The following is a 15,757-nucleotide window of genomic DNA, read 5'->3' as shown; positions in this document are numbered from 1 at the left end:
AAAATACAGCCTTCTTTCACATTTACTTAGGGCTTGATTGGTTTTCCAGGACCTGTCCTTCCTGCTTTTGACGAGGGAGATATCCTGTCTGTTAAGTGGATTACTGCAGATGGCAACTTTTGCCCTTTGTGGGTTGGCTTTAGGAGTTTAGTTTTTGCAGGAAAACTTTATGTATTTTAAAGTTCTTGAGGCACTGCTCACTTTTTGTTACCTTTGACCCTTCTCCAGAGGCTGTTTTTCCCCTTTGGCCTTAGCTATCATAGGGATCTTCACAGTCTTGGTTTGGGTACATAGACACTGAAGGGTGGCCAAGGATTAGCTCAGGTGGGGATTAATGAGAAATATGAGATGGCTAAAATTTCACTAAACACTAATTATAAAATGATTTAAGGGAAATTAAAGTGCAAGATTTAAAAATATTTAGCAAATGTTCTAAACATTCCATTTGAATATAATACGCTTAACATTTAAAAGTCATATTTAACTGTTATTAATTATTATTTAATTAAATCTTGGCTTTTCTTACGATTTCAGAAGGTAGTTTTTCACCCAAAGCACATCACAGTGCTGAGAAATCCCAGATCCCCAACCTGTTCATACATACATACATACACACTGCTAACAAGGGAACTTGGTTGGATAGAACCGCACCGGCTTGTGATCTGGAGAGTTAAGCTCTGATTCTGGTTCTATAATTAACGAGCTGTGTGATTTTCAAAAGATCGTATAATCCTCTGAGCCTATGTGTTCTTATTGTAAAATAAGAGAGTGGAAAACAGTAATGGCTTTCATTTTGTTTCAAAAGTTCACATTTATTACATTTACATATTTAAAAAACCAAGCAATTAGGGGGAAAAAAAGTTGCTATTTGGTGAGCACAAAATGTGACACTCCAATGCTATGAGGGAGCACAGTCTCTAGCAATGTGATCATCTAGTATATTTCTAAATTTATTTTGCTGATCTCAGTTTGAAAAAATACAAGTACGGTTTCACATAGTGGCAAATGGGAACAGATTTTTAACAACTTGTCTTGTAATTTCAGGATCTCCTCAATTAAAGAAGAGTATAAGTTTTTGCTTCAAAGTTGACACCATTTGGCAACTGCCCTCATTCCTTATAATAAATGGAAGATAAGCAGTATCCAAAACTCACAATATGCCCTAAAGCCATCTGTAATTCTGTGTCAACTACTTGGTTATTACTCAGTTAACTGTTATTTGGGAAATGTATTTAATCTCTCTAGGTCTGAGATCTCTCATCTGCAAAATGAGGATAATACTAGTGCCTACCTCAAAGGGTGGCTGTGAGAATTAGATAAATTAATACAGGTAAATACTTGGTGTATTGCCCAGCTCATGTTATGTGCTCAATAAATGATAGATCTGGCTCTATCCATATATATCTACATATGTCTATTTGTCTGTCTATTAGCTATGGTCAGAAGCTGCACCAAGCAGATACACTTGATACACTTGAATCTACCCTTGCATTTAATTTAAGGCAGGTATGCCCAGGGGACAGCTGGCAATGTCTAGAGAAATTTTTTTTTTCACAACTGGGAAGTACTCCTGGCTACTAGTGTGTAGAGATGCCAAGGATGCTGTTAAACATCCTACAATGTGCAAGACAGTCCCCCACCCCCAACTCCTCCCAGCAGATTATCCAGTGCAGAATATCAGTGGAGTGGAGGTTGAGAAACACTAATTTAAAGTACGTATGTAGGCTCTAGTAGTACTATAATTATATGTGAACACACATGCATAGGCCTGAATTCTTTGAAAAATCAGTGCAAAGGCAGCCACTTCATTATTGATGACCTATTACTACAATTGCAGCACTCCTATGAGAGGGGGAGAAACTGCATTACTACGGCTACTACACAAAACTGAATCAACTTGTCAACATATTAGTGGTCTCCAGTATGTTGATGTTGTATATATAATGCAGTGGATGATGCACACTTTGAACTTAAATTTTAAATTAATTAATTTTACAATAATTTTTTTAAAACTTAAATTCAAAACAAACATTTGTTGGAACCCCTGAAGCATATCCTAGGGTTCCTTGGAACGCTGTTTGAAAACCATGGCTCTGTAGTCCCTTCCACGCTCAAGAGTCTTTGGCCTTGGTTTAGGGTGAGATCGTAAATAAAATTCTCAGTGGGTTGCTTTTTCACAGAGCAGTTCAGCATTTATAAAATTGCCATACACTGAACTGAAAGAGAGTTCTGTCTTATTAAGCTCAAGAAAAGGTGTCATTTTCCTTCACCAGAAGGAACCAACAGAAGTATTTATTTTGCAGTTGATTCCTTCCCTTCATCCTCCTAGTCAAATCTTCACAAGGTTTCTTCCTACCAGAAAATGTCCCTTTTCTTCAGGCAAAACCCACCCTTCCCTTTCTCATGAACAATGCTTAACTCACCCACATCACTTATTTTCCAAAGCCATGGTTCACCTGCTGAGGATAGTGTCCCTTTTAAAGGTACCTGGGTGTCTTGGAGAGAAAGAAAAGGGTTTGAATGCATTTCCAGTGAGAAACTCTGAGCCAAGTGTCTCTGTGAATTAGATCTGTGATTTGAGACATCAGTTTCTTAACCTTTTGGGATCTTAGTTTCCTCACCTGTAAAATGAAGATAGTAATAACATGTCTCCTGTGATTGATGGAAGGCTTGATCCCTATGTAATTACTCAAGAGCTAGTTGTATACATTGTTAAAACAAATGATAGTCTTTAGAAGGAAGTTATATAGTATTTTCCCTAGTAATAGGAAAGTTATATAGTATTTTCCCAATTACTATATAACTAGAAAATACTGTAAAATATATAGTATTTTCTAGTTATACAGTAATTTCCTAGAATTGGAAGATTGGAATCATCTTATCCCAGCAGATTTCCCATTCCTTTCCCACACTTGCCTTTATCTTGAAATCTTCAGAAATCCTCAAAAAAGCTGATTTGTTTCCTTTAAATGGTGGTCCACCTCCATCAAGTACATAAACTGAGAGGTATGTGTAATTGATCAGCAGCGTGGCCCAGGTCCTACGATGCTGGGAACAAACAGCGAGAGAAGGGGCCTCTTGATTAGCAAGGGCTTCCTCATCACATCAAAAGTGCAGTTATCCAGAAACTTTCAAATACATAAACAGAAGTCTAGGCAGGTGTTGTGAAAGTCCTTGACAAGTTGAGTTCCACACCTGCACAAATCTTTCTGTGTTAGTAGTAGGAATAAAGTGAAGACTATGTCATGAGTCATAAATGATTGCTTTTCTCTTAGCAATTTCCCCAAAGAAAAAGAAAACATCTTGAATGCCACCTCTCACTGCACATGTGGGTTTTTTGGTAAAGTGGGATAGTTTAAAAGATAGTAATTATTAAGTCATATTAATTTTAAAATATAGGCTTTATGTACTGTTCTCAATGTAAATATTTTTGGCCATTGAAAAAAGCAGATTAGCCTTCATATTTCTATTTTTACATCTTTTATTGAGACCCAAATGTTTGGGAAATTAAAACTTGGGCAAATGAGTGATTTCCACATGCTCTTCTAATAATGTCGTTAGCTATGTTTACATTTCCTCAGCACATTACAATTTTCTGTCATTCTCTGTATTGTCAGAATGAAAACCAGGTATGTAGTGCCTTGCAAGTGTATAATCCAGCAATATACAGCTTGCCTATTGCCTTTTAAAGTGTCTTTTTGAAGTTCTGTTAAATCCAGGTTGTGCTAGCAACGCTAAATATCTTTACTTTTTTCCCCCTAAGTCTCTTGTAGCATATACTCTGACTAATGCTTCTAGAAACCACTTACATGTACAGGAAGCATCTGCTTAACGATCTCCAGAAGTTGAGATTTGCTTCTGGGGCCTCAATAGTTTTTTGTGTTTTTTTTTTCATCTCTTTCTTAGCTTCATCTTAGAATTTTAAAATGTTCTTAAATAAAAGATGCAGCAATGAAGCATTTTAAAAATACTTAACCATTCACTTTAAATTGTTCTTCCTCAAAGAATCAAAGACACAGACTTAATAAACACCCTATTTAATTACTCTGTCGTGATGAACTAGGGTGCCCTTGGAAAAGACTTTATAAAGGGTTCTGGGAGAATGGTGTTGGGAGAGAGCAAGCTTTAGAAGGGTGACCAGCAAAATCCCCCAAGAAGTGGGGGAAAGGTGCAAAGGGGAGAAATGAGCTAAATAAACCAAGTCCTCTTAAGAGCAACCTTCCTGGTAGACATTGGAAGTACATATTTGAGGATTGCTCCCTTTGATTCAGATTCATATGGCATTGTCCCCAAAGGGCTAGATTTTAAGCACTTTCCTTGAGATTTTTCTGGACTCCTCCTTTAGTAATGTTAGAGTTCAAGTGATGATTAGATATTTCAGTAATGCTGTGGTCTAGGTAGAAAGGCCTTTAACTTTACTTCAAAGGTCTTATCTCCCATCTAATTATTAAATCCCGGGAAAGCACTTCTGATAGCTTTTGGTGGGATATTTTGGAGGTCTTAGTTTTTGTTAACTTCAGATAATATTGGAATGCCATTGGATGCCACTAATTTGGAGCAACACATTTTACTCGTTCAACAAATATATATTGATCACTAACTATGTACCAGGCACTATTCAGGGCACTTGAGACACATCAGTGTCAAAAATTGTTGGGCCAAGCATGTTGGCTCACGCCTATAATCCCAGCACTTTGGGAGGCTGAAGCGGATCACGAGGTCAGGAGGTTGAGACCATCCTGGGTAACGTGGTGAAACCCCATCTCTACTAAAAATACAAAAAATTAGCTGGGCATGGTGGCGGGCGCCTGGAGTCCTAGCTACTTGGGAGGCTGAGGCAGGAGAATTGCTTGAACCCAGGAGGCAGAGGTTGTGGTGAGCTGAGATTGTGCCACTGCACTCCAGCCTGGGTGACAGTGCATCTCAAAAAAAAAAAAAAAAGAAAGAAAAGAAAAAAAATTGTTGCCTTCATGAAAGCCTACCTTGTTTTTTTTTTGTTTGTTTGTTTTTTGTTTTTTGAGATAGAATCTTGCTCTGTTGCCCAGGCTGGTGTGCAGTGGCATGATCTCAGCTCACCACAACCTCTGCCTCCTGGGTTCAAGCGATTCTTCTACCTCAGTCTCCCGAGTAGCTGGGATTACAGGTGCATGCCACCACATCTTGCTTATTTTTGTATTTTTAGTAGAGATGGGGTTTCACCATGTTGGCCAGACTGGTCTCAAACTCCTGACCTCAAGTGATCCGCCTGCTTCGGCCTCCCAAAGTGCTGGGATTACAAGTGTGAGCCACCACACCCAGCCATAAATTGTTAACATAATAAATTTTAAAAATCATATAGCATGTGATTAGTCTGTTAAACTAAATACTGCATAAGAAAATACCACAGACTGGATGACTTAAGTAACAGATTTATTTCTCTGTTCTAGAGGCTGGAAGCCTAAGATCAAGGTGGCAGGTTTGGTTTCTCCTGAGGCCTCTCTCCTTGTCTTGCAGACGGCCGCCTTCTCACTGTGTCCTCGTGCAGACTTCCCTCTGTGTGCGTGCATCCCTGGTGTCTCTCTCTCTTCTTATTCTTCTAGTTCTTTAATGGAACCAGTCACAATGCATTAGGGCTCCACTCTTATGACCTCATTTAACCTTAATTACCTCCTTCGAGGTCCTAACTCCAGGTATATTCCACACTGGCAGGTTAGGGCTTCGACATATGAAGGGACACAATTGAGTCCATAACAGTAGGTTATTAGGTAGTAAGTATTTGGAGGGAAAAATGAAAGTTAGATCAGGGTAAGAGAGGTTGGGAGGACTGTGAAGGTGGTGATTGCAGTTTTGAACAGGATGATCAGAGTTGACCTCACTGAGCAGGTGGTATTTGAGCCGATTGGAAGGTCAAGTATTTTCAAGTTTTGTTACAATACAGAGACCAGAAGTGGAAGTGGTGCGGTGGAGGCAGGTAAGGGACACAGCAGGGAAGCCCATGGACCTAGGTTCTGGTCCCAGCTCTGCATCTTTCTGGTAATGAAACTTCCAGATAGTTCTTTGGGCTTCTGGGGTTCAGTTTCCAAATATGCTGGTCTGTGTGAACTTGTGATTCCAGAATGCATATTCTTAGAGGGGTATGAGATGGAAAACAGACTTTGTGCTTGAGTATTGGCTTGGAGTAGGTGGTAGGCAAGGGGTGATAAATGTTTGCTTTGGGGATTTATTTTTATCTTTTTGTCTGTTAAGATGGAATGGATTTAAGGCTCATTCTAATAAGTGTTTCTAAGAATCCTGTATTAGGATGAGATCCTCTTTCTCAAAAGATGGACACACTTAGTATAATCAATCCTAAGTTCCTACCTCATGGACTCTTAAAGGGAGTGAGATGCCTGTGAAAGTGAAATGTAGTAGGAAGAGGGTGCTTGTCTCTTCCTTTTTGGTCTTTCCTGGGTATTATGTAGCCCAGTGGGGAAGGCCTGGTACAGTGTGGCTGAGCCACAGAATCCATCCCATAATAGGCCAGTTAGCTCTATCCTGACCACACACTCCACAGCAACCAACCATGCTAAAAATGGAAAAAGGACATTAGTGGAAAAACTGGTGAAATCTGAATAAAATCTAGAGTTTAGCGCATAGTAATGTGGATTTCTTAGTTCTGACAAATGTACCATGGTTATGTAAGATGCTAACATTAGGGAATTCTGGGTGAAGGATATATGGGAACTCTTGGAACCATCTTTGCAACTTCTCTGTAAATCTGAAATTATTCCAAAATAAAAACTGTTCTTTGAAAAAGCAAAAGGCCATTTTGGACTCAGTGATGACTTGGGCTACAGACATGGATTTATCACCATAATCAGAAGAACAGTGCTAAGTAAATGCCCCACTGTTTATGGATCAGTAGTGTCGTCTTATAATAAGGCAAGAATGGTCTATCTCTAATCTTGAGCTTTTCTGTTTGGCAAATTCTCCATTCTCACCTTACCATTGCACCCCAGGTTTTTGCTTTGGTACTGCCTCTGACTCATGTTTGTATTCAATATCTTATGGCAGAATAATTGCCTGAAAGCATATTTCATAATAGGATTAGGTGGGGAGAGTGCTAATAAGTCAGGGAGGCAGTGGCATACACAGGAAACAAGACATCTAGGGAAACCAAAGAGAAAATGCCCTGAAACTTTGTAGAGGTAGCACTTCTTAAAATATTATAGGTTCAAAAGATTCAGAAGCCCACACTCCTCAGAGTTGTAGGCCCATGGAATGTATTGTGTGGTTTTGCCCAGGGCCCAGCCTGTTCGGATGAGGTTGTGATCCCTCCGGTCGGTCGTTAGCACAGTGTGATTGTGCATTCCATACTTCATGAAGTACCAGGGCAGCTAAGGAGGGGAGTGGCCTTTTATGTATATATAATCCCTTTTTTTCTTTTGACAGCTGCAAATCAGAAGGAGCCCATGAATCTTAATTTTAAAGTGAAAGAGGAGCCTAAGGAAGGGGAGTCCCTAAGCACGACTTTGCCTCGGTCCAGCTATGTGTTCAGCCCGGAATCTGAAGTGTCAGCCCCAGGCGTTTCTGAGGATGCACTAAAGCCCCAGGAAGGGAAGGAAAGTGTGCTAAGGCGGGATGTGTCAGTCAAAGCAGCCTCTGAACTTCTCATGAAACTCTCAGGTACTTGATTTATTCTAAAATATTCACATTCTGATAGTTTCACTTGCAGGCCAACTGGACTGCTTCCTGCATGGGTTATAATTAACCTAATGACAGCAATATCGCATTATTGCTGTGAATTCAAGGAATGATCAGATTACTTGGCTTAAATTCCTGTGTTATGTGTGAGTTTGTTTGTGTATATTAGCTGTGTACTTATCTTATTAAATACAACCTTTTCCTGACTATCACTGCAAATTGTTGGAAACCACTGCTGCTTTCCTAAGGTGATATAGGCCATAATTTTAAATGGGTTCTAATGATGTTCAAAGGTCTTCTGCTAATTGATCAAAATATCTATTCTTTCCTAATAGAGGACCTGGCATTTTGTGTGTATTTATACTATACTCTTTAAGCACCATTACAAATATTTTTCTTAACTTCATAAGCATTTGAGATGGCACTTGAAGTAATTACCAATAGAGTGGCAATAAGAGATTTTATGGATAGAGAATTTTGTAATGGAATATTACAATAATTAATCTGTTCTTAAGATTAATGAATCATTCTTTACTAGCATCTAAATGTAATCTCAGCATATTAAATGTAGGGAAAATAGCTTATAATTTGAAATTCGTATAGTTTGGATTTTTTTCCACGTCATCTCCTATCTGCCCTGTCCTCTCTGAAACAGGTAAAAACATAGTGTCTTTTCAATTCAAAGATAGGACTTTCAGAACATGGAAAAAAAAAGTTATATCAGTAATAATACTTGTCAATTCATATCCCATCCTTAGTTCATTACCTCTTAAGCATAATTTTTAGAAACTATATTTAAAATGCTAATATGAATCAAAAGCTGTTTTTAGTTTGGAACTTGCTGTGCTTGGAGAATGAAAGCAAGAAATGCATTAGAGAGACTCCTTTAAGATCTGTAATTTCATCAGCAGTTCTGACTGTGTTTCTGGTTGACTAGTGGGTTGGAAAGTAAGAAATTAACAGTGATTTACTTAGTCATTATATCAGAACAGTTGAAATTCCTGTACTTACCAGTTGGTGGGGTTAAGCATTCTTTTCTTTGATGTTAATTCAAAGCACATTGGAAGTTCAAGGTAACATGATTTGTTATAAATAAAGCATAATGCAATCATTACATTCTTATCATAGCTCCATCTTCCTAAACTTTGCAGAGATAGTGCAGTACCTCCTATGCAGATGAGAGGACTAGTAAGATTGTACTCTTTGCTATTATAAAAGCTGAACATTTTTATAAAGGATGTTCAAGTGAACACATTTTTTGTATATTTGAACTCTCCCTCCTATGTTAAATGATGCAGAGTAATACATTTGTTGTTTTCTGATAAATTCAAAGAGGTCACATAGCTCTGATTCTTCCCCCAAAGCATACACTTTCACATTCCAGTGACTTGAAGTCTTATCCAACAGTGACCCCTGTCTCCCTCCTTATGGTCAGATTCCGGTATATAATATTTCCAGTTCAGAGTTTGCTGTGCAGCAAGTGTTGTAAGCAGAAGAGACTTGGGTAGCACCAAAAGATAATATGCAAAAAATGAGATTTCAAGAATGATGTTCTTTAAGGAAAAATGTTGTATCTTAATCCTTTTGCATGATGAGATTTGAGACACAAGTGTGGAATCATTTTGTAGATAATAATGATATCCTCCAAACAGAATATGTCTACTAGCCATGAACAGTGAAAGATATTTGTGGACAGCAGTGGTCCTTCTAAATGTGTATGTTGCCTTTGGTTGAACACATGTGCTATGGGGTTCAGCAATAGTTGAATGGATGACATAGTCCTGTTTCCAAAGGAAATGTGGAAATGAACTTGTTTGAAGGCTGACAACAATTTTTTTTTTTTGCCCTGAAAAAAGAATCCTCAAATCCTCAGCATTCTGTGTGCAAAGAGATATGCATCACAGTCCTGACCCTTAGATGCTGTGGTCTAGTCAGAAGTAATCCAGGGCAGTGGAATCCATTCATGTGATTTGCGCTTGGAACTTAGTACTGCCATACTGTAGTGGCCATGGTCAGGTAAACTGGGAAGAAGTTTTTTAGTCATAACAATAGGCATGTGACTTAAAAGCAAATATCGTTTCATTCCTAAGCCACAAGATAAAGAAGACTCACCCTTAATTAGGTTTAAAGTGGATATTAGAGTTTCTAATCACTGATAGAGCAGTGCTCTTGCAAGAATGAAGATGTTAGGAAAAACCTTTGTATGTTCTTTCCTCAAATTGTAATTTTAACAATTTCACAGTTCATGCCCTGAAAGACATCCAAGTAAAGGACTTGTGTCTTCAGATACCCTTTGCCATGATCACTTCTGTTGCTGTATAGACAAGAGTAATAATTCATTTCTCAAAACGTCTGTGTAGTTGGTCAGGGCTACACCACCAGTTTGCCTTGGCTGATACCCCCAAAGCTTTGTCGTAGCTGTTCTTGTGAACAGGAGTTCCTATTGCCTCCTGCCTTGCTTGTTTTCATTTGTAGTCTTCCCATATGATTGGGAAAATCTTTTTGGTCAGGAAGAGTTGGATGAGGATACTTAGTTATGCAAGGATGAGGCATACTTTTCCTTGTTTTAGTTTTGACCCAAGGAGTAGCTAAGATGTGGAATAAAAGGAATTTTCTTCCCTGTTACTTATTTCCTTGAGGTTAGAAGTGGTGACCTATAGTTTAGACCCTTTCAGTCTTCTCATTGTATGAATAAGAAGAAACTAGTCCACAATTTTGGCTGCTTCATTTTCAGTTTTAAATTAATTTATGTTAACTCCTTAAGGATGGAGACTTGGCACCTGGCCCAGTCACATATCATGTGGAACTTTTCTATGTGGAGAAATCTCTGTTGGTGTATTGTTTTCCAAATTGACATTTGTGTTTTACAGGAAAAACGCAGATGAGCTAGAGTAGGCTCGATTTTTCATTAAGTGTGCGTTGAGGAAAATCTAAGCTTTCTTCCTTCCTGTGGTTCGAGTTCTATTTCCAGTTGTTAATTGGGAAGTTGAATGCCTGACAGCTGGGCCAAGTAAATTGATTGCCATAAAGAAAGCAACACACTCTGAGGAAAGCACTGGAAGTCTGCGACTACTTGTTGTTATGTGACACAAGGCAGCCAAAATAATCAGACTTTTTTGCTAAGCATATGGTTGCCAAAGATAATTCCCAGAAGTCTTCATTCAAGGAGGCCGAAATCTCAGTGTTCAACATAGAGGATATATAACATTAGATAGTGTAGGAGATTCAAAGTACCTTTAAACTCTGGTTTTGCAATGTGTGGTCACCTTGCAAACTTATGGGATAGCTGTGTTATCACGGATATGATGTAATGCTGAAAGTGACACAAAATTTTGTCTGCTTTGTCTCTGTTTTGCTTTAAGAGAAGTAGCTAGATGCAAAGTGATGAAGATAAATGCCCTCTTCTTTCTTTGGGGAGTTACATGTTTCCATGGGAATGCATATATAAAATGTATCATGCATGGTTGAGTGAGCCTAGAAGTAGTAGATAAGAATGCCATTTAAAAATATGAATTCCACATACAGAGAGTACATAGCTGGAAAGCTGGAGTTATGCTGAAACATTAATGAAAAATTAAACGTTTACATTTCTCTAACATGGTAAATAAAACTTCATATTAGACTTTAATTTTAAACAAGTTTATTGGTTTTAAAAATTTCTGTGCTCACCTAGTAGATTTATATTCGTTTCTGGTTTATATTCATTTATTCCTGCCTAGTCCTGGAGAACCATATAAATTACAATTGCCTCTTGTATGGGAATCCAAGCAGGCCCTAGATTTGAAATAACATCATGATGTGTGATTTAGGGTATCACCTAAATGAGATGGACCTTCAGCTAGGAGATATTTAGAAACAGGTAAACTTGAGTAGGATGACATTTTAAGGTGAATTTAATCCCTGCGGTGAACTAAAGTGGAGAAGAAAAGAACTCATTTTATTAGTAGCTGTAATTAGGGCCCCTTTGGTTATAAATAACAGAAACCCTTTTCAGATAGTTTTGGCAGGATAGAAGAATTTAGTAGGAGATGCGGGTTTGGGATTGGCTTATGGATCCCAAGGGCAGGGATGCAGTGGGGCCTCGGTTTTCCACTGCAGCCAGAGGCTGGAGGCCCATATGGAACCCAGGAACCACCCCCTTCCCCACCTCATTTCTGCTTCTCTCTGGACCAACAGATGGACTTCTTCTGTTACCCAGTCCACATGATGGAAAGGGGCAATTGCCAGCAGCTTCTGAGTTTATGTTTTGCTCAAAAGAATAGCCAGACAGAAATGTCTTTATCCCAATCCTAAATCCCAACTGAGGGTCTTGGCTTAACTGGGACCCAAGAGTGGAAACTTCTCTATTTAGAAATGAGGGCATGTTGGGCAGATGTGGCTGCTGCCGTTAGCCATGTGGGATTGCTGGGAGGGAGAGCAGGAGGGTGAGGTGTGAAACAGGAAGATAGAACAATACATACGAACCACAAAAGGTCCAGGAATAATTATGGTGGTTGCTGTCATTTCAGTATTGAGTGGAAATGTGTTGGGTGCTGTTTATCGTTCCTTCTTGAAAGGGTCTGAGAGAAAAACCTCTCTAATTTGCTAAGGCAGTGCTTCTCAAAGTGTGGTCCCTAGACCAGCAGAATCATCATGAAATTTGTGGGGATAAGGAAGTGTTAGATATGCAAATTCTTGAGCCCTACCCTGGACCTGGTTGAAACTCTGGAGGTGGGAGTCCCGCTGTCTGTGTTTTCACAAGCCCTCCTAGCAATTCTGACAGCTAAGGTTTGAGAAGCACTGTGCTGAGGAAATGGTTAATTGGAAAAATAAGTTTCATCCATCTGAGAAGAATGCTTTAGGTTGAAGCTGACAGAGAACAAAGCTCTATTAAATGTACATTTTACTTTTTAAAAAGAACCATCTCTCTTCAGTGAAGATTCTTTTTAATTTATTATGAAATAATGGTATCTGGGAACCTTTTTTTAGAAGGGCACATGTACCTAATAAATCAAGATAGCATTGGCTGTAAGCCTCAGATAATACTACTTTTTTCAATGTTCTTTGCTGTTAAATTTCATGATTATTCCTGAGCAATGTTGGCTTTCATTTAGGAGAAAAACCTTTCTCTACCTCCCCTCTACATAATCTAAGACCATGTTGGAGACTCTTCTAAACAATTATTTGAGATTAATTAGAGATTTAGCTTAACAATTTCTCAGAGCAAAAACTTATTTGCTTATTTGGTATTTTCCCTTGGAAAATTATGGTCTAGCAAGCTTTCTAAGCAGTGTGACTTCAGTAATCTGTAAGGATGGAAAATACATGTTGTATTTTTATGTTACTTCCTTCTCACATTTGCCTCCTTCAGACTTGGAAGTTATCTAGTTAGATGGTAGAGACAATGTGACGCCCATTTGTACTTAGTTCCTTATGATTCTACCTGCTTGCATAAAAGGCTAAATGTAGAGTTCACTTATAAAGTGAACAGGTAGATCTAATCAGTCTAGTAACTCCAAAAATCAAAAAATTCATGTATTCATTTCAACTTTTTTTGAGTTCCTGAAGAAATTTATTGAATCCATATTCTGCTTTTCTAGAATTTATATATTTTATTTTATTATTTTTTTTAGAGACAGGGTCTTGCTCAGTCACCCAGGCTGGAGTGCAATGGTGTGATCATAGCTCACTGTAACCTTGAACTCCTAGACTCAAGCGATCCTTCCACCTCAGGCTCCAGAGTAGCTAGAACTACAGATGTGCATCATCACACTCAGCTAATTTTTTTTTTTTTTTTTTTTTTTTGTAGAGACAAAGTCTTGCGATGTTGCCCAGGCTGGTCTTGAACTCCTGGCCTCAAGCAGTCCTCCCAACTTTGGAGGATTGGGAGGTGTGAGCTACTCACAAAGTACTGGGATTACGGGTGTGAGCTACTATGCCTGGCCAGAATTTATATATTTTATGTTTTAGAGGGCATTTCTAGACTGATTTTAATGTACCATCTCATTTTAAAAACTGTGTGTGTGTGTGTGTGTGTGTGTGTGTGTGACAGAGTTTCATCCTGTTGCACAGGCTGGAATGCAGTGGGTTCCTGGGTTCAAGCAATTCTATGCCTCAGCCTCCTGAGCAGCTGGGATTACAGGTGCCTGCCACTGCGCCTGGCTGATTTTTTGTATTTTAGTAGAGATGGGGTTTTGCCATGTTGACTAGGCTGGTCTCGAACATCTGAGCTCAGACAATCTGCCCGCCTCAGCCTCCCAAAGTTCTAGGATTACAGGGGTGAGCCACCGTGCCTGGCCCATATTTATTAAAATATAATTCATATACCATAAAATTTACCCATTCAAAGTATACAATTCAATGATTTTTAGTATATCCACAGAGTTGTGCAACCATCACTACATCGAATTCCAGAAAATTTTCATTGCCCCCAAAAATGTCGAGCCCATGAGCAGCAGTCACTCTCTATCCCCACCACCCCCATCCCCCACCCAGGTAACCACGAATCTACTGCTTCAATAGGTTTGCCCATTCTGGACATTTCATATGAATGAAATCATACAATATGCAGTATTTTGCGTCTGGCTTCTCTCACTTAGCATAATGTTTTCAAGGTTTATCTATGTTGTAACGTAAATGAGTACTTCATTTTTATGGCTTTATTCATTTTCAATTTTTATGATATTCCATTGTATGGATATACCACATTTTCTTGATCTATTCGTTTGTGAAGACATTTGGATTGTTTGCCATCTTCTGCTACTATGAACATTCATGTGCAAGTTTTTGTGTGGGCTTAGGTTTTTAATTCTCTTGGGTATATACCTAGGAATGGAATTGCTGAGTCAAATGCTAACTCTGTGTTTGACATTTTAAGGAACTGACAAGTGGTTTTCCAAAGTAGCTGCACCATTTCACATCCCCACCAGCAGTGGATGAGGGTCTCAGTTTCTCCACATCCTTGCAAAAACTTGGTTTTGTCTGTCTTTTTTTATTATAACCATCTTAAGAGTGTAAACTAGTGTTTCATTATAGTTTTGATTTTCATTTCCCTGATGACTAATGATGTTGAGCATATTTTCATGTGCTTATTGGCCATCTGTCTATCCTCTTTGGAGAAGTGTCTATTCACGTTATTTTCTTACTTTTTAAATTGGGTTATTTGTTTTTATTCCTGAGTGTTGAAAGTTCCTTATGTATTCTGGACATAAGTCTCTTCTCAGATATATGATTTGCAAATATTTCCTCCCAGTTCTGCCAGTTGTCCTTCATTTTCTTAATGATATTATTTGCAGCATGAACATTTTTAATTTTGATGAGGTCCACTTTATCTCTGTTTTTCTTTTGTTGCTTGTGAGCACTATCACATTTTCCATAAATCCAAAAATTAAGTAAAAAATGGAGACTTGTTTAATATTAAAAGGAAAGTCTGTCTCATATTCACATAGTGCTATTTAATTTTCAGAGATATAAAGCCTGTGAAACCAAATTTATTGAATTATACCTCAGTGGAGTGGACCCTTCTGACTCCCGTATTTGCTGTAGCATTCTTTATATGTCTGATGGCAAAGAATATTTATATGTCAACTTTTTAAATGACTTATAGTGAATGTGAGCAGCAATGGGCCTACAACTAATGGCTGGATCACTTTCCTCATTGCCATACACACCGTGAGCAATTATATATATATATATATATATATATATATATATATATATATCTCCCATGCCTGGGGGACAATGAAATATAAATAAGAATTAGACTTTTTTTAGCCCTTGAAAACTCAGTGAGAATTGGAGATATTGGGAGTACCAAATCTATATGTTATACAAACAGGAAATAGATCACTTTAATAAGGCAAAAAAAACCATATTTCTATACCCAGAGAAACTTTCTCTTGAAGGTCTAGATCTTGTTAAGCTTAGAGGCTAGACAGCAGTATTGTTAACCTGACCATTTAAGCAGGACAGACTCAGAATAGCTGGATGCAGCCAGCCCTGGAACTTGGTTCTTTCTCAGCTACAAAGGGGAACTTATTCCAAGAGGCTCTCTGTCCATACCTGGTGTTACACCCGCTCTGGCCAGTAAGCACCCTTCTGTTTATTTTGTAATTCC

General features: G+C 38.4%; 1 protein-coding gene across 7 annotated transcripts in view; it reads left to right on the top strand.

The window, feature by feature from the left end:
* Positions 1–15,757, top strand: part of ZNF827 (zinc finger protein 827) — a 175,630-nt gene that overhangs the window by 61,928 nt on the left and 97,945 nt on the right. For all 7 annotated transcript variants that reach the window (XM_030816201.1, XM_003257774.4, XM_030816202.1 and 4 more), the window contains one exon: positions 7,411–7,644. In XM_030816201.1, the coding sequence (XP_030672061.1) occupies positions 7,411–7,644 (234 nt within the window). The remainder of the gene's footprint in view (positions 1–7,410; positions 7,645–15,757) is intronic.

This window comes from Nomascus leucogenys, chromosome 7b (assembly GCF_006542625.1).
Source record: "Nomascus leucogenys isolate Asia chromosome 7b, Asia_NLE_v1, whole genome shotgun sequence".
Taxonomy (NCBI): Eukaryota; Metazoa; Chordata; class Mammalia; order Primates; family Hylobatidae; genus Nomascus; species Nomascus leucogenys.
This window is presented reverse-complemented; position numbering and strand designations above follow the sequence as displayed.